The sequence below is a fragment of the Rhipicephalus sanguineus genome, chromosome 8 (assembly GCF_013339695.2).
Source record: "Rhipicephalus sanguineus isolate Rsan-2018 chromosome 8, BIME_Rsan_1.4, whole genome shotgun sequence".
In the NCBI taxonomy this organism is placed as follows: domain Eukaryota; kingdom Metazoa; phylum Arthropoda; class Arachnida; order Ixodida; family Ixodidae; genus Rhipicephalus; species Rhipicephalus sanguineus.
In genome coordinates this window covers 52,039,338-52,064,772 of record NC_051183.1, presented here as the reverse complement: position 1 = coordinate 52,064,772, position 25,435 = coordinate 52,039,338, and the positions used below count along the sequence as shown (strand labels likewise).

General features: G+C 44.7%; 1 protein-coding gene across 1 annotated transcript; it reads left to right on the top strand.

Moving 5' to 3' along the window:
- The first annotated feature begins 1,145 nt into the window (after positions 1-1,145).
- On the top strand, positions 1,146-25,435 carry LOC119403221 (male-specific histamine-binding salivary protein-like). The gene is made up of 5 exons (XM_037670167.1): positions 1,146-1,265; positions 7,769-7,941; positions 13,710-13,792; positions 22,680-22,778; positions 25,287-25,435. Exons 1-5 carry the CDS (start codon positions 1,146-1,148, stop codon positions 25,433-25,435), a joined length of 624 nt encoding a protein of 207 aa, XP_037526095.1.

Here is a 25,435-nt window from a genome sequence, read left to right as displayed (position 1 = left end):
TTCCAATAAGTGACGACTGCTGCTGTAGTGACATTCTGAACGGACAAACTGAAAGGACATGCACAATTTATATTTACTGTCAAGGAGAACTTGAAGCTGTAATGTGATGTTCGCAAATTGAAGGAAACGATGGTTTGCTCTGTATGCTATAAATTTATTGATTAAAATACCTTTCGATTCTGTCCTTATACCTATCAGCTCCGAAAACCAGAAGCGCGTTTGTTCTGTCCTTAAAGACAACTGACTTAAGAGATCACCTGAAGATACGTTGCGCCGTTTTTGTGTATTGTGACTTGTGTGCGCTCATCTTTTCGTTCTCTCTCTATTTTATGCCCTCATTCATCTCTTCGTGCGCAGGGCTGCAAATTGGAGATAGTCTGGTTAATCTACCAGTCTTTCGTGTATTCCCTGCCTCTCAAGTGCTCATTATTTTGGCTGTGGAGCTATAGTGCACCAAATTTTAGTAATAGTGAATTAGCTAATGTAGTCACGAACGCCGTGAAAATATTTGTCATCGTCGAAGGTGACAAAAAGCAACAGGGGCAAGATTAACTAGTAAATATTTTTTTATAGATGTACATGACGAAAGCCACAATTTTAACTTTGTCGGATCATCTTACCGGTAAAATGTCCTTTTAATATTACAAAGACTACCTTGGGGCATTTTGTGGTGCACAGATACTGGCATTTATGTGCGCCAGATAATAACACACGTTTTATTAAACTAAAAAAAAACGATGATATACCTTTCAGCCTGAACAATCATCTTTTGCAGTATCAAATTATCACTTCTGAAATAATCTTGTGATAATGGTGTGCCATTATTTCTTGAGAACAAAGTTTGAATGAACAGTCGAAAAGTAAGAAAAAAAAAACAAGGAAACGTGCGTATAACACCGCCTGTGCTTTGTACGTATGTAACCCCCCAAAATAAAAAAAATTATGAGTGTAAACATCAACATAATTTTAACCAACAATCCATACCTTAGAATGAAAATACCAATGCAGTTTTTGTGACGCTGCTTTTGCGTCGAAGTTCTGACGTCTCACTTCCTTGTTAATCGTGGAGAGCAGAATCATATAAATTGAGAAGCGGAAACTTACCCATCATTCCATCCCCTGAAGGAACACCGAAGGCACCAAAGATGAAATCTCTTGCACTTTTCCTTGTCCTTGGAGCGGCTTTTTGCGACCAGACCCAAGGAACACAGAAGCCAGATTGGGCGGACGAGACCAAATTTGGCTCTTACCAAGACGCCTGGAAGGTAAAATATATGTAGCCTCTCTACAGAATCTTTCCCTGTGTTATTCCAATAATAACATGTACTCCCGTAATATTCTTACCAAAATATATGCTAAATATTTACATAAATATGCGGAAACCAGTAGACTTTGTAAGGAAACGTATAAAATTATTAGGATGGGAGAAGGAACCTTCCAGTAGGGCTGCTTTCCACAGTTAATATATAGGAAGACACTCTTGATACCCGCCACTACTTGCATGTCAGCGTTTCACTTTTTTATCCTGAAGCTGGAGGTATTCGTATTGTGCTCTACTGGATATGCATTTTCCGCGTGATTTTTCCGAATGTTTGGCGGTTATCCACAAATTAGGGCACATTGGTGAGTCGTATTAGGTTCAGTGCCCGATAAGAATAAGCTTTTTAGGATTAGCTCATGCTGATGATCAATAGTGTTCTTCCCAGAGGATGCGGCGTCACTCATCCCATTAAATGTATAGCGCGCCGGACAATAGCGTAGCCAGGAACCCTAATCTCACCTAGGGCGCATGAGACATTTCGGGACATGCCCTCGAACGAAGCACTTGTGCTTACAGAAGCGCAGTCTACAAGCCTAAGTGGAAATTGGGCGAATAGTTTGATGACACTATCAGTTACCAGTTTGATTGTGCAGGTTGACGGTTTGTTCGGTGTAGTGGAATGTAATGACAGCACTCTTCGCCTACTCCGCGCTTTTGTTGATCAACTTCTCCGCTCCACTTCTTTTTGTGCGAGGTCAATAGAACCAGCACGTGAAGCTATCAATAAAAGTTCATTTAATATCTAGGAATGGCAGTCCATTCATGCTGGATTCCGCGTAGGTATAAGTTAGGCTCCCTACATGGAATCTAAATACGGTTAAAACATTTTCCATCCACAGCAGTACTGTAACTCAAGTGTTTAGTCAAGTTCAAAAATCACGAGGAATTTGTCAGCGTAATAAAATATCTTAAATTTTTTTAGCGTCAATAGCATCATTCAAATATAATTCGATGGACGACAAGAAAATGTACACAGCACTGGCGCCACACACGACCCGACGCATATACCTTTCCTCTGAACAAAGAGCTTGTCATTATAAGAAACCAAGGTACTATTGAGATAAAAGTGCAAAAGTACATAAAATCTTCTACAGAAATTCCGTAATAATTCTGAAAAGACACCACTTCATTCCTCTCAATGCAACTTCCGCCTCAAGGAAGCAATTCAGAGTGTGGTACCGAATAAAACAGGTCGGCGAGACCAAAAAACCATAATGAACTGAAAAAACCATACCGTACAGAGGAATTTTCCCGTAAAAAGGCGATCGACGTTGTTAACAGAAAACAAGTCATCAGTCTGCAGACTGTTGAGGTGTAAAAGAAGGGATCTGCTGAGTTGATTTTGCCGTGCACCGCGTTCGCTCACAATATCGGAAGGGTATTTTCGACTTATGAGTGTTGAGTGCAAAAAAACTAGGCTTGTACCCTTACACTTTCTCACGGCTTCGGCCAGCTTCAGCGAGTTCAGGTCACCGCACGTCCCACCTGCCAGTCGTTTACCATAGCGAGATTTAAATGAGTGTGAACAAAGTCCTTAGAAATTTCTTGTCCCGCCTTTTCCTGGAAGGTGACGCATAACATGGTGACAAAACCACCTTTTTTCTCCACTTGAAGTAGAAGGCCGTTCTCTTTGAAGAAATCGACGATGATTTTAGTGCCAGCCTTCTGACAAACAGGTGCTTCTGTCTTCATGAGGCTATCTACACCTTTCAGAAGACAGCTTTCGTACTTCTCTGCCTCCTTCTGGCGGCAAGTCTTCTCTTCACGGCTAAATGTTCATGGGCCCAACACTTCGGCTGAAGACTGAACTCACGTTCTTTCCTTATTTCCGATGCAACGTTGTTGGAAGATGGCGCCTTTCCCAGGACCACCAAAATGTAAAGTGGCTTGACACCCTGCGGATTCCATTTGGGAAGGAGTAGCTAAACAGGCTTCCACCAAAAATGCATAGTCTGAGCTGATAATCATCAAATCCCTTGAAGCACAGCCATCCAATGCGAAAAGTGCTTGGAACGGAACGCGCGTAGTAAGTCGTACGAATGACGCAGTTGCCACCAAAGCTCCCCCTTGTGAATCTTGCAAAAGCGCTTCTCATGGTAATATGAAGAAATAGGCAGTCTGAATAACTTCAGGGCGCCTACAGGCAGGAGGTCTTTCTTAAGGCAAAAGCCATAAATCTTGCACAACGAGTAGCAATAGCAATGGTACTGTGTAACATATTCTTGTCAGCCATTGACTTAGTTTTGAATAATGCTATTGACGCTAAATAACTTAAGATATTTCAGTATGCTCATTACTTCCTGGTGATTTTGAACCCGACCAACGAGTTGAAGCTACAATACTGCCTTCGAAGATATTTTAACCTCGCTTTAGATCCTAAGGAAAGACCCTGACTTTTGCTTAGGAGGCATCCAACAATAGTGAACTGCAATTTCTAGATATTAAATTACCTTCTATTGACCACTTTACGCGCTGGTCTTATCAACCTCGTGCCAAAAAGGAGTTGCCTAATTTTGAATCGGCACACTCTAAAAATGTAAAGTGAGGCATTGCGACAATGTGCTTCTAGTCGGCGCTTACAGATCCTGCGAACACATGGTGGTTGACAGCTTTGATTGTCAGGTGTCACGTCCGCAACCGGTTTGATTCCCCTGCTCAGTCGTAACTATTGTTTCGGAGAGCTCGCACAAAAAATTGGAAGTCATGTGCAAAAGGGTGGTACCTACACAGTGTAGCAAGAGGCCAGAAAAATACCCTATTTGCACAAAGACGCCCACAATCTCAGGAAGGCTGTGAGCAGAGACGATGTATGTTCCAGTGACATTTACCGCACCTAACAAGCTCTTGCTGTTATGTGCTCGTGTTTCGGAGCAAAGGAAAGAGGCCGCTTGTTACATTCAGCATATAAAACCTTATTGCCCATGTGCAGTTAGGGTGATTTACGAAATACCCCTCAGTTGTAGGACATACATCGGCTAGACTGGTCGATGTTTAAATATTCTATTAATGGAACAAGAAGCCCTGCATAACGATGTTTCTGCTTTACGCTTGCTTTCACACTGCATGTGCTTCGCATGTGCGACCCAATTTTTCAAACCAGTGTGCGTGGGAAATGTAGTAACCAGGTGGCCACAGAATTGTTGGAGGCTTTTTACATAATTAAGTACGCCGCACATTGTGTCAGTGTGCCGTCTTTGAATTTATATTGCAACTAATTGCCCTTTTTGATACTATTGATACAACTACTATTACACTTTTGGCACAACTCTTGATAAATACAGGTCATTTGTCATTTTGCTGTGGTGATACCAATGTTATCAATGTGACTCGCGCATGTGTCTAACGTTACCTGGGATGTAATGTTCTTTCAAATAAATCAGTTCTTGGTTGGGACTAGTCCTGTAGTTCGATGTCCTCGTTTCGCTGTGCATATAAAGTTAGTCTGACCATGCACCAACTAGCAAAATAAGGCGTTTTAGCCTATTTCTGATATTCGAAACGAAAGAAATAAAAGAAATTACCGACAGAAATGTTCGCACGCCCACGCCGGTCACCATAATCACCATATCACCATAACAGAACCAGAACACAAGCCAAAATTTTGCAGTATAGGGGAATCACACAGTGCTGCCAAACCGGATGTGCGCACCTGTTAATGGTAATGACTGGATGGCGCGCACCAGACCATTGCTAATGCTTCAGCCACGCGCTCCACTTTTCGCGTATCATATGACGTCGATAGTACGTTACCGTAGTACCAGTTTTCCATTGCTATTGAAAAGTAATAGGCGCTGTCTTAGGTAGCTAGTTCTCCCGCCACGGTGGTCTAGTGGTTAAGGTGCGCGACGGCGGACCCGCAGGTCGCGGAATCTAATCGCAGCCGCGGCGACCGCATTTTCGGTGGAGGCGAAAATGCTAGAGGCTCGTGTGCCCAGGTTTAGGTGCAGGTTAAAGAACACCAGGTAGTCAAATGTTCCGGAGCCCTCCACTACGGCGTCTCTTATATTTCAACAAAATGCGTTGGCGGGCTAGTTGGTGAGAATCCATATTGCTTTTTTTAGCGCAAAAAACGACACCACAAGAAAGCGCTGTGTTCCGTCTTCTTTCTTGTGGTGTCGTTTTTTGCGCTAAAAAAAGCAATATGGTCTCTTATATTTATATGGTGTTTTGGGGGCGTTAAACCCGGACAGTTCTTATATAGGTAGCTAGTTCGAGGACAGTCCGTGACAGCCACATTCACCTGCAATAGTCGAATACCATTAAATGAAAGGTAAACTACACTGGAATGCGCCACATGTATGTTGGGCTACAGGTGCAAAAGTATTCAAGTGGGATGCACAGAAACGAGAGCAGGAAATATTGGCGCATATAAGCGTCACTCATGCATGAGCAGTTACGCGCTGACAAGTTTAATTGGAGCAAACTCGTTCGAATTAGGCAGTTTCAGCAGCGATATGTACTATGCAAAAAATACTACATTTAGTGGTTTCCTAGCGCATAACACAAGATGATCTCTCTCTCTCTTTTTCTATAATATATATATATATATATATATATATATATATATATATATATATATATATATATATATATATATCTGAAGAAGCTTTTCCAATGGGCCAAACGTACTTGCGAAGAGAAGAGACACAACTAAGCGGTTGTCTTAATTTTATTTGCCAACGGTTTCGACCGGTGGACCGGTCTTCGTCAGGGCTTATGAGCAAATAAAAATTTGCTCATAAGCCTGACGTTTTTATTATTTTATTATTTATTATTTTATATTAATTATTATTTCATTTTATTTTATTATTAATTTATTAGTTTATTGTTTTATTATTTGCTCATGAGCCCTGACGAAGATCGGTCCACCGGTCGAAACCGTTGGCAAATAAAATTAAGACAACTGCTTAGTTGTGTCTCTTCTCTTCCCTATATATATATATATATATATATATATATATATATATATATATATATATATATATATATATATATATATATATATATATATATATATATATATATATAACTAAATGAGCGCCTGTCGGATATGGCCTATAACGTACAATGCACTTACAGACTGAAGCGAACGGTGGCATGCTCAGACAGTTCCAAGCGAAACAGCCACCCAGCTTCGCCTGCGAGGCAGAGAGAGGGCGCCACAATGTTATCATCGGAAAGTTGCTGAGGGTATCGCCGCTTGGGGCTTTCCCGCGCAGCACGCACCCAATAAGAGGGACTTTAGCACACACACGGAAGGCGCCGGTTGGCGGAGGGTCTTTCCAGCCATGTACGCAGCTGAGGAGGCTCGCCGAGAGCGACAGCGCGCGATCGCTCTAGAATGGCAGTGCCAACGGAGAGCAGATCCTGTTGTCAGCGCTAAGCGAGCAGAGAAAGAACGTCTACGTCGACTTCTGAACCATATTTTAAGAAAAAAATTGGGGGACGCTTAAGCTTCGCCTTTAAGAGTTGAACGCGATAGCAATATCCTGCCCCTAGTGCGCACTTCGAACACTAGGAGTGTTTAACAGAATGCGCACAATAAGGTGTGTGCCTTATGTAATGGGTAGCATGCTTTAAACCAGGAGCAATTATGCGCGAGAACCTTTTTCGAAGCTGCGATGCACCCACTACGGGGTCTTATGGGAATACGCGCAGTAATGTGTGTGCCTTTTGTAATGGGTGGCTGTCTTTAAACCACCATGTCTTTATGATATTGGCGTGGTGTGACGCCCGATGGCAATGTACGCTTGTACCACCACGCAATATTACTGCCATATTACATCTCGTACTGTGCCACCTGTATACAGGACGCGTATTTTTGGGAAGCATCAAAGTTACTTTCAGTGCAGCTCCAAGCAGAGGCGTGGCTGTGTGGTAGAACAACTGCTTGCCACGCAGACGGCCTGGGTTCGATTCTCACTCGGACCTAACATTTTTATTATTTATTTTATTTGCAGCTTTTTCGATTTTTCGATCACGGACAAGATGATGATTTTTCGCTCACAACCAACGGTGCCGACGCCGACGGCGGAATTTCTGCGATACGAGCTCTTTAACGCTATCGCGTTAAAACGGGGCACAGAACTCAAATGGCAAATACGAAAGGCGCTGATTAGGGTAGCGGGTTCGTTGGCTGGCCGTGGTGGCCTCATGCAGATGCAATAATTGGTGGCTTGCAATGGAATGTCGACTAAATTCGTCTGCTTTGGTATTTAATTTGGCGAACAGTTGCGCAAACATTCAAGGGTGATGCAAAGACGCGAGAATTGTGGATAATGAAGCAGGCCACGGAGGTACCGCTTCTGCGCAAGCAGATGGGCGCATGCAAGTATAAATGAAGCAAACTCGATCATATTTCGCCGGTGTACAAGCAATGCACACTATCTGAAAAAAATAATTCATAATATGTCAAATAATTCAGTGCTCTGAAATAATTTTTTTCAGAGCATTTCTCAAGACCAAAGCAAAAGATACTATTTGGCGAAGGCGACAACACAGAATGATTCTGTATGGGGGGATGGTTTTACTTGTGTGAGTGTTACGGGTGTGAAAATTCAAAGCGAGGACAACAAAATTAACGCTACGATCCTCTACAAAAATACCAAGGAGCCTCAACTGTGAGTACCTTTTTTTGGTAAAGTGAAATGTTAGAGGACAACGTCTTGGTGTTGAAAGTCGTATACCGGTGTTTACCGCTTCGTGTTGGATGTTTGTTGGATATATAGCCATATCCTACAAAAGATTTGCTATAATATAACTGTCAGACCAGCGATATGTGGAAGCAGTCAGTAAAAACATTTTACCACCGAACACATTTTGGGTGTTTCCTCACGCGTTATAGTGAAACTACCGACGTTTTTGTGAACAAGAGAACTGCAGCGTGTCCACAGAAAGGCAGTGAAAATAGTCCTGCTAGATATTTCACTGTTGACAGACTGCTTAAAAAGTGTGATTGAAAATAGCTCAATATTTTTCGCTGGTGCTCGTCTTATCCACCCACAGAAGTTGTAGGCTATCAGAAGGCTTATCCTTTTTTTTTCATTTACTTAAATAGGGCATGACAAAAACATACATACCGCAGTTTTTTGAAGAATGGTTAGGTATTTCTTGCATCACTTGTGCAATTGAAAGAAATAATAAACTTTCATAGCAACGTAGTGACAAATATTACAAAATTGTCGAGCCATATTTTTGTAGAAGGTTTCTCATAGGTAAGTGATGTTTAACGCACCGTTTTGAATGCTATAATGTGTGTTTAAACCATGTAACCTAAAAAGGGCATGAAAAGTACGTATGTATTTACAACACACCGTGCTTAGACACTGTGCCCGTGTGGACGTATTTAAAATTTCATTCAAAGGGCCATGTCAGCAGTGCTGTAAAGTGTTCACCAATGTAGCAACGGTAAACACGTTCTCCGTTAACCGACTCTTCTCACAATATAACAACTTACCGTTCTGATAATAATAGTAATATATGGGGTTCAACACCCCAAAACTACGATATGATTGTAAGGGACGCTGTAATGGAGGGCTCCGGAAATTTCGACCACCTGGTGTTTTCTAACGTGAACATATATCTAAGTACACGGGCCTCAAACATTATCGCCTCCATCAAAAGTCCATAAAAAGCAGTCAAGCGCCATATCCAATAGACCACCGTGGCGGGGAAAGTCACTGTTTTAACAAGGAGTAATAAGTTTTGCGCCCCTATAGCTTTCTATATGGGTTCAATCTTTGTCGTGGTACACAAAATGCAGAATGTGCAATTTATCATTTAAATGAAATACCAGCGGAAAGCACAACTGGACGTTGTATTATATTTATTATATAAACTCTACAGTACTGCTCCTGCGAAAATCCAGGACAGCCCTTGCGGCAGTTGTTGACACTTGCTGATCGCACACTGAGGCATAAACTGTAGGGAAATCACAGGGCTACACGGTTATTAGATGCGAAGCATCTTATAGCGGAGTTCAAACCGGTGGTGGTGGTGGTATGCGGCGTGACCACCCTTACTGCGCATGCGCATAGCCTCCCCACTTCACCTCTCCCCTTTTCCCCTCTCCACTCACCTTCTCCTCTCCCCTTTTCTCCCTCGCTCTCCCATTACTCCTCTCCACTTCCCCTCTCCACTCTTCCTCTGAAACGCGGGCTAGACATGCCGAAATTCTCTCCTGCGCAACGCCGCGATGAGCGCCAGCGCATGCGCGTCCTCTCCCTCTCTCTCTCCTCTCCTAAGCTGCCCCCCTCTCGCACGCCTGTCGACCGCGCTCCCTGCTCACCCTCTGAGAATTAACGGCCAGGCTAGAGGGAAGACAAGACGCGCGTAGCGTTCCTCTTCGCGTTCCACAACGCGAGGTCGGTAGCATGCCCAACGAACGCCAACGGAAAGCGATCGTGCAAGTGCTCCGGCTTCGCATCGCACCATGGTCTCCTTTAGCGGGAAATGGCGTAATTTTTTTCTACACTGCCCGCATTGTTGGTATTTTGGCATTGTTAGTATGACTTGTTAGCATATAGTCACGTCGTTGTGAAGGTGAACAAAGCAGTCAAAGCTGGTAAAGATGAAACTCTCTATTCGACGCACTAGTTTCCAGAAAAATAATGGCTTTCAAAGTGCAAAGATATCGTCGCACGCCGTCGTCGGTCGTCGAATAATCTGATCAGCGGCAAAACGCGTCCGTTTTTTACATGTGCCACAGTATATTCTAGTGTTATCACTGATGCTCGCATGCAATCTGGAGTGCACTAAATCATACGAATTGGACATGCAGTGTTTGTACGACAGTCGGCGTCATTCGCGAAGCAGCACGCTAGTTCACGCGTGGCCTACGCCGAGTAATATAGCGCGTCACAAGATAGTGATAAAAGCGCTCCCCGTGAAATAAAAGCAAGTATGCGTGTCAATGGCCCCATTCTGAAATAACATAGTCCCGATGCTGCACGAAACTTAAAAATTCAGAGATGATAAGAACGAGAAGTAAGGTAATAAAATGTCACACTTCATTAGTGCGTCGAATCAGATTTCAGGCGCACCATGTGGACGACTTCGGTTCGCGCTCGGCTCAGCCGTGATGATGTTACACCATAGGGTACAATCTGATAATACAGTGCACCCCAACGTCGAAATATCATGTAGTGTCGAAAGTATTCTGCAGGAGCTTTTTACTCAGTACAGGTCGTCGAATTGGTTTCCAGACCCAGGCACGGTCACTGGTTTGGTATTCCATGCTGCATCGTCAAGAGTTCTAATGACAGCTGTGGACCCTATGCTGATTCTTGATACGTAGGCGGGTTAACTGTCAAGCCTCTTCGGCGCTCTGGGAGTAGCTAGCAATGTTGAGATTTTCTTAGTCGATGATGTTCGGTAGTATAGCGCCAAGCGTCGTTGCCGGGTTCCTTCCGCATACCAACATGCATGGCGTCATCTGCATCACTTATTGTACGGCCGTGTGGTACTCGAAGGTCAGGTACGGAAGCAAGGCACCCCACGTCTTATGTTCAACGTCAACGTACATGGCCGTGTTGTGCGCGAAGGTCAAGTACGGAAGCATGCACCCCACGTTTCATGTTCAACGACAACTTACATGGCCAGCATGTCCGCGATGGGCTTATTTAGACGCTCGGTGAGGCCATTGCTCTGTACATGGTAGGTGGTGGTCCGGTGGTGGCTTGTCTGGCTTTATCCTAAGATGGCCTGTGTTAGGTCAGCAATAAAGGCCGTAGCTCCGTCTTTGATGAGGACCTCTGTGGCGCCATGACGCAGGAATATGTCCTCTACGATGACCTACAAATATCACCCCGTAGTGACGATAAGACAGGAGTGACAAACAACATTAAGCTAAAATACAACACCTGAAATTCTCCAAGACCGCAATGCCATAACTAAAATGAAAATTCGAACGTCCCATTTTCGGAAAAATTTGTCAACGGCGTCAGTGGCGTTCTTGCACTTTCTTGAACATGAATGAGAAAATCCTATACTATGTGTCTCAAAACTATGAAAATCAATGTACGATGCAGCACTCACACGCACGCTAAGTGTGGCTCGATCCAATATTCAAAATCGATCGAATCTTCGAAAACCAGCAAATGATCATAAAGAGCGCCGTGGTAGACGACTGCTATCAGCCAACCACCTGGGCTTTTTCAGTTCATGTTAAATCGAAGAACACGAACGTTTTGGCCAACATCTGCAATGGAAAAGCAGCTCTCGTGGACAGGAATGAAACACATGTTGTTCAGCTTAGCAGCTCCGTAACATAGCCCCTAAACCAACTATGGTGGGCACTTCTTTTGAAGACTGGGATATTTTGAGCTTTCAGCAGATGATAACATCAGAAAATGTGTATCCCTCTTGAATGTGTACAAATACATTTTCGAACACCAATCTCCCAACATCTAAGTCACTTGTTATTGCTATATAATTATGATTCTATGAAAGGCATTTACATCTCAAAAGTTCACTATCGGAAAGATATTCGAGAAATGCTTTGCATTAATTCCGTGCAAGCAGTAATGTTTTGAAATCCCGGGCTAGTATGCACATCTTTCAGGATCAGGAAAACACTTTACTGAATACTGAATTTTAGAAAGTGGGGAAAATCTTTCTCCAAAGCTGTCACAAAAAACATGGAGGAGGCTTGAGCTTCGCCTTCAAGAGTGGAACGCCGACAGCGCGATCTGGCTCCGTGCGCATAACCTTCTCAAGTGCTAGCCTAGCTTCGGTTCTCGGTGCATGCCTTAACCGTGCCGTAAGGAAACGAATGACCATGCGCGTAACATTGGCCGTTTCAAACTATCCTAGAATGCATACTGCAAGTGCAGTTTTTAAGTGCCCACTACGCAATATTTCTTCCTTTTGCGAATCAGCGAAGGGCCCACCACGCGTCCGTAAGGCAACATGCGAAACTACGCAGCAGCTCACGTTGTTGCTTTAGCACTTGCTGATTAAATATGCCTGAGCCCTTCGTAATGGGGAGGCCTTTAAAACACCCACTCGTCGCGCAAGTCACATGTATTGACGCCTGGCGCGATACTACGCTTCTGTCACGCAATATTACATGCGTTACAGACTGCTTCCACCACATGACATTCATATCGTGTTTTTTTCGAAGCCGTTTCAAGCAATGTCGTGCTCCGTGGTAAAACAGCCGCTTGCCACGCAGGCAGTGTGTGTTCGATTCACTTAAACCGAAGGTTCTGTTATTTGTTTTATTTGCATGTTTCCAGATTTTTCGGTCACGGACAAGATGATTTTTCACTCACAACCGACGACGCCGACACTGACACCGACGCCGGAATTTTCGCAAAACGAGCTTTTTAACGCTATAGTGTTAATAGCGCAGCTTGCACTAAGTCGTGCAAGGCTGGGACACAGGAGAACTGGTGGGCATTTAGGTGGCCCCGTCTTAGCTAGTATTTTACCCTTTCACTTGACTTTTCCAAGTTTTGGGGCTATAGTATACTATCAATAGTTATGGTTTCTTTCCTTCTGATCTTATTTTTTTTTTGCAGCCTCTGTCTTGCAATCTCTTTCTCTGTCTTTCTGTCCACCTGTTTCTCTCTTTCTATCTTATTTGCATGTCTGCCCTTTCTTTAACTCATTTTCGTTTTGCTTTTTTCCTTCGCTGTATTTCTTTCTTTGGCTGTCTCCCTCTCTGTAGTCATTCTCTCGCATTCTTTTTTTCACTCCTTGACCATAAGTGCTCTGCTGTAAAACTCCTATAGCGCGTATGTATCACAGAAATTGGGCAAATCCCGCTCACCACATTGGTCCAATAAAAATGAGCAAAGAACACCCGGGCGGCCAAGCCGATCAGGAGCCGCATGTTTCAGTTTCTCTTATTAATCACCTGTAAAGAGTGCTTGGGTGGTGATGAGCGCATGCCGGTTCATGGTTATAATTTTCTATCGATGACACACGGCAAACCTCGAGCATAATCGTTCTGCGAAAAAAATTTAGTGGTCCTCCATGCATTTGCTTTAGACATTTTGAAATTGAAAGCCATTTATTTCTTCTCAGTCGATCGCCTCCAGGATTGGCGGCATTACAAGCTCTCTGCGTCTCATTTGTTTTTGCACTGCCTCGGTGATCGTCCCATATTTGTCCAAGCAACGATGCGATGAGACGAGTCATTGTGGGACGACACAAATTTTCGCGACTTATAAGGTCATAATGACGGCACTTATGACGAACTGCGCCACACATATCCAACTCATTGTAAGCCTGAGATGCCTTAGAAAGATATGCAGTGCTTGACTTTAGTCAACGTAGGAGCATTTATACAATATTAACTTATCAGATTTTCCGCATTTGCATATGTGTAGGTGTTGCTTCCTCTTCACGCAAAATAACGTCTAACTGTCCTTTATATTTGCAGCCAAACTAGTCATGAAACAGTGAGTACCATGAAACTATACAACTATTCCAACAAGGACAATGGCATCAAGTACGAGACCCAAGGTAAATTTTTTTTCGCACGCACGGTTTGTTGCATATTCAACACTAAAATCAGCTAAGCAGAGTTTGAGACTTTAAGCATTTCCTCTTCTAATGCACATTATTTTTTTCACTTTTTTATAATATAAGGGGGTGCACGGGGCTTAAATATTTATTTCGACAAGCGAACACTAAAGGAATAGTAGCAAAGTGCCCCTTCCTCTGCTAGCAAGAACATTTCCCCCATTACACATTGCGGACTGCCATGTTCCTGCTGAGCTAATGTGCGTTTTCCTGGGTGTCGGCGATGTTGAGGAGAAACGTCCTCCTAACGATACCGATTATATCATCATCGTTTACCAATGCCCGAGCAATATACAGGTTGCTTCAAGAAATGTGTCCAACCTTCTCAAAAAATCAGGAAAATGCGATATTTGATTGCTGCCTACAGCATTGGTTTTTCAGTTGTGGCAGGGATTTTAAGATGGTCAAAGAAAAATATTTGGGACTGTAATTAAAAAATTAAAACTAACTAACTTTTTAATTAGTGAATTTAGGTGGTTGTGTCAAATGGGAGAATTGAAGTTCTTCGTGCCAGAAACCCAACCCAACTTTGAGATTTCGAAAAAGTGGCATCTAGTAATAATTACGAATTAATGAAACTCAACCAAATTCAATGGAAAAACCTAGAGACAAACATGACAGAACGCAACTGCCATATTCTTCTGAGACGTCCAAAATGCGTGAATGACTTTTTCTGTAGCGCTAGGCATCTTAAGATTGTTAGAGACATGACTTGATAGAGGAATTAACAAAGTTATATTAATTAACTTTTTAATTAGTGGAGTTAGGTGATTGTGTCAAATTGAGGAATTGGAGTCCTTCGTGCAAGAAACCCATCCCAACATTGAGATTTTGAAAAACCGGGCTCTAGTAATAATTATGAAGTAATGAAATTCAACCGAATTCGATGGCTTTCGCTGTTGAAAGCCGTTGCGTTTCCTTGAAATTCTTTACGCCACAACAATTACTTGAGGGCGCTTTTTCGAAATCTCAAAGCTCGGATGGTTTCCTCGCATGAAGAACTTCAATTCTCCCATTTAACACAATCACCTAACTCCACTAATTAAAAATTTAATTAATGTAACTTTCTTAAATACTGTCCTAAATGATGTATTTAACTACCGTAAGATTGCTACCGCTACAGAAAAAGCTATTCTGAAAACCTTGAGCAAATATCGCACTTTCCTGATTTTTTGAGAAGGTTGGACATATTTCTTGAAACACCCTGTATCGTAAAGAGGCATCGGTGCTACTAGTGGTATCACAGCGAAACCTGACTTGAACTAACTTCAAAAGATTCCAGGAAAAAAGTTTGTTAAACTGAAACTTCGCTAAACTGAAACGGCTATGTTGCAACTTATCAGGACCTAAAGAAAGCAGCAGTAGTTGAAATGAACTTTGAACCCTTTTGTTAGCAGTGCTGCTTATTTGAACGTAAGTTTCTGCTTCTTTAGCATGTTTTAAAGAATGCAGTAATCTTTTGGTTCACTTGTGCACGTAGGACAGCAGTGGTCATGAATTGAGTAACTGTGTCCAAGCTCTCATAAACCTTCTCCAGCACAACACTGTGCTGGGTAGCGAAGGACGTAATATGCGCCACCTAAACTAGTGCTTATGCAGCTGAAATTGTTCATGCTTCCACTACAAAGGTTACTTTCTCCTCCCATTCTGCTTTTAATGAGGTAGGGCGATCGCTGCAATCTCTACTGTAGACAGAGTGGCGCATGTCGCAGTGCGACTGTCAGAGGTGACATAGTCCTCAAACGGCAAAGCGCGGTCGGACGTACCGCAGGCGGAACTTACCGCAAAATCCATAGTAAAACTATGCTACGGAAAGTGCAGTTGTACTTGTGACCAATACGACGCGGGAGGCATTCGGTGGTGTCGCAATATATGTTCGTAGAACATAAATGCGCTCTGCACAATATTTTGTTACATTAAAATGCGGTAGCATTGAGTCCAATGGCGCTTTTGCGGTGATTAAAAAAAGTTCTTACAACTGAATAGATCGTTTAATTGGCTTTCGTTCAGGTGGTATTTTATGTACTCAGCGAACTAATGTCACGAGACAGCTCGCTTCGTTAAAACACAATAATTATATTATTAATTATATCTTGTGGGTTTACTTATCAAAACCACAATACATGGTTATGAGGCACGCCTTTGCCTGACTTGTATCGCTTAGGGCGCACTAATTCGGGCACTACAGGATATATCTTGCGCACTCATTCGCTGAAAGGTATAGACTCGGTCATATTTAGACCATTGTCTGAGCCTTTACAGGGGTCATGAAGCACCCCTTGGGCTGATTGAAAAAACACATCCTGCGGAAAGCTGACACGGCTATGAACTGCTCTGCCAAATATTACAGTCGTGCGCGCCGCGTAATGGCCACAAGCGGAGCGCGAAGTTGCCGTTTCCCCACGCACCCTCTTTTCAAACAGAGGCCGGTTCTCACTCTCGTCGGTGGGCGGGGCGTCTGTCCGCTGTACGTCGCAAGAGACATAGCACGCTTATTGGCCGACAGCCCACGTAAATCGAGAGCGGCGTTCGGATCAGATGCGCTTCTTGCCGCGGGGTGCCGCCACTTGCCGGCGCCGCACTCCTCAGTACACGGTAGCCGCACTCGCGCAAGCGAATCACAGCGGGAGAGCGATCGCGTTTCATGACGCGCGCTGGCGTAACTTCTTTCCCCCATGCCATCCCTCCCTGTCTAGCTTCCAGTGCGCTCGCCGGCACGAGAAAAGAGAGAAAGCGCTGGGAGCGTGCGCCAAACCCCCGTAACTCCGCTGATTCTTGACGGATTCGAAAAATTTTTGCGGCAATCGATTCGGGAGGTAGTACACTCCGATACTGAGGCCATTAAATCATTACTTGGAAAAGTGGTTCATGACCCCTTTAAGGCGTACGTGTAAACTTTGCTGTCGGCGCGAAAGCTTCGCCATTTTGACGTCACTACCAATATATTTACATGGTTTCTAACGCTGTGAATAAAGATATATTCTATGGTATGAACTAGTAAATCTTAATAATAATTTAAGAAAAGGAAGAGAAATCTGTAATGTTGCAGCCACTCCTACCACACGGAGAGGCCTATAACATTTAGTCAATTAATAACGAAGATGTATATTCTGAGCGTTTTTAACTTCAAATTCATTAACTGACTAATTTATACGTCTCTGTAGCACTCGCGTGATCTATCATAGTGAAACGACCTGTGCGGCAACTGTGTCCTTAGCTTAAATGAAACGCTTGGTTGGAAGCTGGATCTAAGTATTCTTCCTGAGGTAAGACCAGAAACATGTTATAGATCTTCATATGGCGACAATAGAATTGTTACACAACTTCGAACTTAAATGCGTGAGCGTTTTATCATATATGCGCGCTCTTCGGACTTATGCAGCAAGAAACAGTACGAGATTACGATTTACCTGAAGGCACAAATAAGTTTCACCAATAAGCGAGCTATCCGAAGCAATGTCAATGGTTATAGGGGATATTCAAAATGCACAGCGCCATCTGTCCACAATCCAGTAAGCGCGATCCGCCATGTTTTGTGGGCGCGAAAACGAAACCAGGCGCATGTCGCAGCCTTTCAGCTAGGTGCTTGTTGCTGATTATTTATCTTCGTTCTGCGATGAATTCCCAATGCTTCGTGCGCTGCTCAGGCAACGAGGGAGCCCTGACAATGCCAGGAACAAGATAGCATTAATTTTAATGGAATTTATCAGTTAAATGAACAAAGAAAAATGATATACCGACGCGAAGTTGTTTCGTCAACAAGATCGGCACTGTGTTTAAGTTGGGAAATGACCGGCGCACGCAAAAGCGCTCTTCAACCTCAGTTCTTATTTCTCCGTTCAATTTAGTTGCTTACCTGCAACATAAGCTACACTTACAGAACAATATATTACGATATATGCATTGTAAAACAGACGGCCGACGTCGCACGCGCGCGAGAGAGCATAATTGACCAGCATTACCTTATCGGTGTTGCAGATCGGCGAAAGCAATGCTTTACGTGTATAAACGTGTGTAGGCAGTGCCGCAGACGCTGCTGAGCGCGTCCACGGTAAATCAGTGCCGCCACTCGAAGACCCGATCGCAAAGATCCACACAGCCATCGCTTTGCAAGCTCCGCAAGGCAGTGTGCGCCGAAGTACATAGTCCGCACGCTGCGTCTGCCCTTCGCTTTACACCATCTTACCCCTCAGCTTTTATTTTTCTTTTGCTTCCCTCGGTTGCGCTGCGAACACGGAGCGAGTTACGGAGCCGTACTACAGATGGAGCTGTTGGTTCGGTAGATCTAGAGTTACTGTATATGCTACCTTTAGGTAGCAGAGTTGCGCATCTGTCTTCCAACGCCGCTAGCAACCATGCATTGCGGAGAAGCTGCCGCTTGGGTCAATTTTTTAATTTCTCGACGCCGCCGCTGCAGCGAACTGAATTAACACTCGCCATCGACAGCCAATGTTTATTGCCGGTCTTCGACACGCCAGACAGGTTAATCGGCGTCGCGGTAGGCATGCCGCCTGCAAAAACGAAGTGCGACTTCACCGCATAGCTGTGGTTGCTAGCCGGACCTATGCGCAACTCTGCTACCTAAAGGTAGCATATACAGTGACTCTAGGTAGATCTAGGTGGATCGGGAAGATCATCGTGCTCACCTCTCCGCGGATCGCGGGCACTTGTATGCTTGCACGCTGTTCGCAATAGCGCGCTGCGCGCGATAATGCACGCCTCCATGGCATGCAAAAGCAGAGAGCGCAAGATTTTAATAAGATATGTCATGAACGCACACGTATAGTTTTCAACAAAACCAGAACGACAGTACTACATCCGCGCGATAGATTACAACCACAAGGCATTATAAACAACCAGTGTGCATTAAAACAGCCTTACTCGGGCCGCTCTCTCTGTACACAGTTCAAACGTGCGATCAGTGTTTTATGGGCGAAGCTCCTTATGCCGTGGGTCTGTGCATCCTGCGCTTGTTTGTAGCGTTGTAGTAGCCACCTCTAGCTCGTGACAAGCGCGCGTTCTGGTAGGCAGTAAAAGAAGAAGACGTCGTTGACGAGTGAGACTCTCGAGCGTGTTCGCCTGTGTGGCATTCTTTCTTCTTTACTACGTCTCGGGTTTTCAACGACACCCGAAGACAACATTTCAGAAGTAACGCGCCATGAGGTTCCCTCTTGGCACGCTTTCTCTTTAGCTCGAAGTCGCCAGATGGAAGACAAGGCTGCGGAACGGAGGGCACGGAAGGCGGCGGCAGCGCGCGCTCGCAGACAGAATCCTGAGGTGAGAGCCCGCGAGCCCGAAGCTGCACGTCGACGCCGCGAAGCAGATTCCGCCGTTCGAACCCGCGAAGCCGAAGCTGCTTGACAAGCTGCACGGCTGCGGGGAGAAGACCCCGCCGTTCGAGCCCGCGAGGCCGAAGCTGCTCGACAAGCTGCACGGCTGCGGCGCGAAGACCCCGCCGTTCGAGCCCGCGAGGCCGAAGCTGCTCGACAAGCTGCACGGCAGCGGCGCGAAGACCCCGCCGTTCGAGCCCGCGAGGCCGAAGCTGCACGGCTGCGGCGCGAATCGGATCTTAAAAATGTGAAAGGCCATGAAGCGGCGAGGAAGCGCGCGTACCGGCAGGCAGAGCCCGAGGCTGTGCCAGCACGTGAAGTGGCTGCAAAACCATCAGGCGGGCTCTGCCAGAAGGCGCCGACGCGCGCTTCCAGCGGGACTTCCTTTATAACAGTTTCTGCCATAGTTGCGGTGTGTGCAACAGATTGTGGTTCTCAAACAATCTAGTCAGAATATCTTCCATCAAGAAGGACCATGCTCGCGCCAATGCCATCGCCGTGCTGCCGCCGCGAGTTCGCTTCGCCCCACTCATCATCATTCACCACATGGATATGCTGTGATTTTTTGTTATGTTTGCGGCGCACCGCTCATGCACATGCCCATGCCTTATTCATTTCGAAAAACTACGACACACGCTATTGCGAAGGGCGAAGAGATACATGTGGCTAAAGAAATGAGTCGAGGAACGCAGCACAGCTTTGCACAGGTCGCGCAGAAACAACGTGGTTTCGATATCTAACGTGTGTTTATAATCGGAGTGGGGAATACAATGTAGATGTAATGCTGTGCAAGGTTACCTTAGAAGTTTGAGAGTCACATCTCCTCTGCAATGAACACTTTTCTTGACCGCTTACCTCAGATCGGAAGCACACGCCACTAGAGAACAGCAGTTCGGCTTTACTAAGCGATGCGCCTCGTGCAGCTGCTGTCCGGATGAGTTTTGAAGCGCGCAGACCTCCGATATTGCGTTCCCGTCGATTTGTGCCAGTACAGTGAGGTTCACTGACCGTTCGGCGCTGGACGACGAAAGAAATGGCCGTATTTTCTTGGTCCGAAAGCTCCGCCAACGACTGCGGCTCAGCCTCTCCGTGGCCTCTCCTTATGGAGACGCTAGCAGACGATTCCACAACGGCGCCCAACAAAAAATGGCGGACACGCCCAGTGTTGCCAGAGCACTAAGCATTATGAATATCCGCTATTGGTGCGCGTAGGAGGTCAACACGTGTATAAATACATAGGAGGTGGCACCTCGGTATGAAGAAGCACCCAGAATGAACTGCTCCACTGCCTTGGTTATCTAAGGATGCTGTATTCTCCGCCAATAATGATGGCAGCGAAGCGCTTCAGAACGCAGGTGCGATAAGGAAACCAGTCACGGTAAAGCATTGCTACGGAAAGTGCGCTTGTACTTGTGACCAATATGACGTGGGATGCATTCGATGGTGTCACAAATCATGTGCTCAGGGAAGATCGTTGCTCTTGTAGGTCATGGTGGACTTTGAACATTCATGGGCTAAGTTGTACTAAAATTATCTGCATTCATAGATTGAACTCTTCGTTGAGAAGGCAATATACTCCCCAGTGCCACATCCACTGCGATGCCAAGCGGTAGAAAATTATCAACATAAATGAGTTGTAACTAGCATAAAGATTATATCTGGTTTGTTTTATAGTGAAATAGTGACGCGTGCGTTATGTTTCCAAAATGGCTTCAATAGAGCTTCACATTCTAGGCCCTGTATGCATTTTTACGGAGCTAAGTTGTTACGTCATCTTAACAGAAGCTGCACAGCAAAACACGGTGCGAGGTCATAGCGAGGGTCTCGTTCTGGCAGACTTGATGCTTTCAGGTGGTATACGAGGAATTATTGGTCAGCTGCCCGCTCGTAATAAGTTCACGTGCTACGCGACGCCAACAGGCAGAAAAAAGAGTGTTCCACACTCGTCGTCATGGCTACTGGCGGCGCTGACTGACACTCCCACGTTTAAATGTACATATATACCCCATAAATTGGACGGCGGGATGGCCGCCGCGGTAGCTCAGTTGGTAGAGCATCGGACGCGTTAATCGAAGGTCGCAGGTTCGGTCCCCGCTCGCGGTAAGTTAGCTTTTCGTCCACTTTTCATTCTTCACATTCACCTTACATTTACTACTAATACCATCCCCTACACTTTCCTTGGCATTATTGTCTGTTAGTCTTCATATATATATATATATATATATATATATATATATATATATATATATATATATATATATATATATATATATATATATATATATATATATCGCCACACCCGATAACATTCACATCTGCTCCCTCTCGGAAACATGCACATTGTGTAAGCCGCTCCATTTAAACAACGCTTGGCGCCGTTCTCACAAAGCCAGCCACGAGGTAACACAACACGCGCGTTCATTCCCAACACAAAACAAGCCGATAAGAACAACTTGCGCATTATAGACAACACTGCTTATATATATATATATATATATATATATATATATATATATATATATATATATATAGAATATATATTGCTGCTGCTTCTTTAGCGTAACCTCGCAGCTCAACCCAAGACTGTTACGATAGGGATTGCTTATATAAGAATGAATAGATGAAAGGCGCGAATGGTTGCCGCGCCGATATTGAGTTGCTTCAAGGACACGCACAGTTCGTGCTATGCGTCTTTTTAACACGAAAATGTTAAAGCCGGGGTCCACCACGGCTCCACTGACGTATTTCCGTCACGGATATGACGCTGTATAATATAAACACTAACAGATGGCATAGGAAAAGCTAGAAGAAAAAGTTGCGTAACCGGGAGTCGAACTTACGACCTTTCGCTCCGCAGCGCGCGGCGCGAAAGATTAGGCCACAGACGGCACCTTGTTCGCCATGCTAACGGCGAGCTATTTATATACGCCATTTGTCGCTGGCGGTATTCAGAGATCAGTGGTACATCAGCGTGTTTTAGTTATCACTAGCGAGATGGCGTGCATGGCTCGAAGAGCGCGCTTAAAAGTCGACGCTCCACGCGTCGCGATGAGCGCGCCGCTGCAGGGCGTGGTCGCTCGTGCGCGCGCTTATCTCTTCACGGCGTTGGTTTGTACGTCTTCTGCTCTCACCGCATGTTTGCGTTGAGAGCACGAAGGTGACTTCGCTCACTGCAGCAGCCTATTTTGCGAAGGGAGCGCGCTGCTTCACAAAAATAAGTTACAACTGTAGCAGTTTGCGCTCATCCTGTGTATGGCCGTTCCGTGCGTCCTTCCTGCTTGAGCAGCGAGTTCCAAGTTTCGAGCTGCTTGCCGTTCTTCGCGTGACATTACAATTTGTTGCTATAGCATTCGTTCTTTCGCCATTGGGGCGAAAGAAGGCCCAACAAACGCTCAACTACGTATGGGAAGACACGTTTCACTTTTATGACATAGGGATCAGCCATGTTTTTTTCTTTGTTACCGCTACTCAAGCGTAACATTATTTTTTGCTTACAGGGGCAGAGAAGCAAACTTTCAGCGATGCTTTTGTATTCTCTGACTACAAGGACTGCGATGTCATTTTCGTTCCGGAATCGGAGGGAAGCAAAACAGGAGGTAGGTACCAAATAGTCTTATGCGTGACGAAGAAAATAATGAGCTGTAATTTTTCATCTCCATTTACTTTACGGCTCTTTATTTCCTAGGCTCGAAGCTGTAATAACTGACACTTAAAGAAATGCTACAATTAAGCCTTTTTGGCCTGCAGCCATGTTACGCGTTACTGTTCTTGTGTCTGGGTATTCAAACATCATTTATTGAAATTCAACATTTACCATTTATTGCGAGCGCAATATTATCCATTTCGTTTTAGGAGCTGCTCGCCAGGTTCTTAAGATGGGGCAAATTCCCCCGCCGTAAGCGTAACCTTAGTTGCAGAGGCGACCGCTACAGGTGCAGCTTGCGCGAAAGAGAAGTCTTCTTGCTCTTGTCCTTCGAGCGCCTTGATAATGATATTAACGCAGGCAAAACTACATATAGCATAGCCAACTGTAGCATGCGCACGCTCAGGCGAAAAAGAAGTCTTCTTGCTCTTGTTCTTCGAGCACTTTGGTATTGATATCAACACAGGCAAAACCACATATAGCATAGCCTACTGTAGCATGCGGTGCTCGCTCCACTTTGGCAGTGCGCTTCGATACTAATCATATGAACAAAGAAGAGAAGGTGACGGAGCGGAGGGCTCACAAGGCAGCACCACGCGGGCTCGCCGCCAATACCCAGCGGTGAAAGCTCGCAAGGCCGCAGAGAGACGTCAGCGTCGTGCAGACCTCGAGATACACGCCCGCGAACTCGAAGCAGCGCGGAAGCGGCGGCAAGGGAACCTCGAAGAGGTGCGGGCGCCGAGTGCAGCGGCCAGGCGCCGAAAGCCGTCACTACCTGAAGTTGGTGGCGCTGACGCGTGCTTGAAGCGCGATTTCATCTACCATACGTTCGGCCACAGCTTCAAGGTCTGCGACCGCTTGTGGTACGACAAGAACCTGACCGCAATCGGTACTATAACAACGTGTGACGTCTTTATATGAAAGCAGAGAAATTGTACGGAGCATTCATGGTTTACCCGATTAGCTCCAAGCCAGCTCTTTCAATCATCATTCACTTCGTGGATATGGCGTGATTTTTTTGTACGTACGTTACAGTCCACCTTCCACTTCCGTTATAAAGCATATAAGGTGGCCGGAATGCCACGAACAAGGCAAACCAAAGTATAGGTGGATGAACGAACTCTTTATTAGGTATCTTTCAACAAAAACCTCCTAGTAAACGACAGCGGCTAGCAGGGTCTCCGGTCGTCTCGATCTAATTAAGGTGAACCGCTTTGGCTTTTGAACATAAGCCATCATGCCATGCAGCGTCCTCGCTGATTTTCACGCAAGTTCTATCTCTACAGTTCTATGATCTACAAGTCTATTAGCATCGCCTATGGGATCTCACTAAAACCAGCGAGAACAAGTTCGAAGCAACCAGAATTTGTCCGCAGCGCAATATGGTTTGGGGACCTCCCTAACATTCGAAACCAATGGAATACGGGTCAGCAGATAAACATAATTAGAGGCTTTCATATACGCTAGAATCTTGTTAATGTCTTGTTAAATACAGGATAATATATAAGTTATTTTTTCCACGCAATGTCTGCTATAAAATCAGTTCTTTTTCATGCACTTATTTAATTGTGTTTTTGCGTAGACTTGGTTAAGAGAATTCTTAATTGGTTTGCTGCTTGTACTCGTAAAGTCGTCCTTAGCTTATACACCAGTGCACTAGCTTAGATTATATTTCAACGACCCACAAACAATGTGGCGCGCACCCACAGCTGTACGAATTCAGCATTGCTAGCTCACTGAAAGCAACGCCAGAGGCAGCTCCCACACCGCATCACTCTTTCAACGTTGCTGAATAAAAGTGCGTTGATTGCGGTTCATCTGGCATCCAGTTATGCTGCTCCGCACGATGTGTGCTGGAAAAAAGATGACTTCTCAGCTTTCTAGAAACCCGTGTCCTCGAGGTAGGAGGGCGCCGCGTTAGCCAATAAGCAACGACCACAGGCGACCGCTAAATAATCGGCACCACAATACTGCAGTGCATATATATTTATAGCAATAGCAAAAACGATTACTGTAAGATAATTAAAGCTTGCAAAGTTCGTACGAAAAACTGTTGTGATAAATATTGAGCATTGGAAGATCTTAACAAGGAAAGACACTTACTGCACGTGTTTGAACCGCACGGAAATGCCAATAAGAACATAATGATAACATAATAACAAAACAACAAGTTGAGTAATGTCGGCTGGTTAAAAAACGAGTGCATGGGAAAAATATGAAAACTTATTAGTACATCTATCTAACGCAGATATGGGTAATTTACGCCTCTGGATTGAAGCGTTTCTCGTACAAAAAAGCATGTCTGAGCGACAAAGTACCAATATAGCCAATAAGTAAATGATGCGTAAAACTAGTTTAAAAGCAGTGAGTTCCCCGTATTTGCGACCTTGAAGTCGTGCTTTTTTTAGATATTGCATTGACCACCATCATAAGTTGTTCTATTTTTGCTTATTTTGTGCAGATTATGAATTGTGGGTCAGTGAGGACAAGATTGAAGATATTCCCAGCTGCTGCAAGTTTCTCATCGCGTACCTTGCAAGCCTGCAGGGGAAGACGGTTCGTGATGTTTATACTAACTCATCATGCAAACCATCAGCAGCGCAGAAGTGA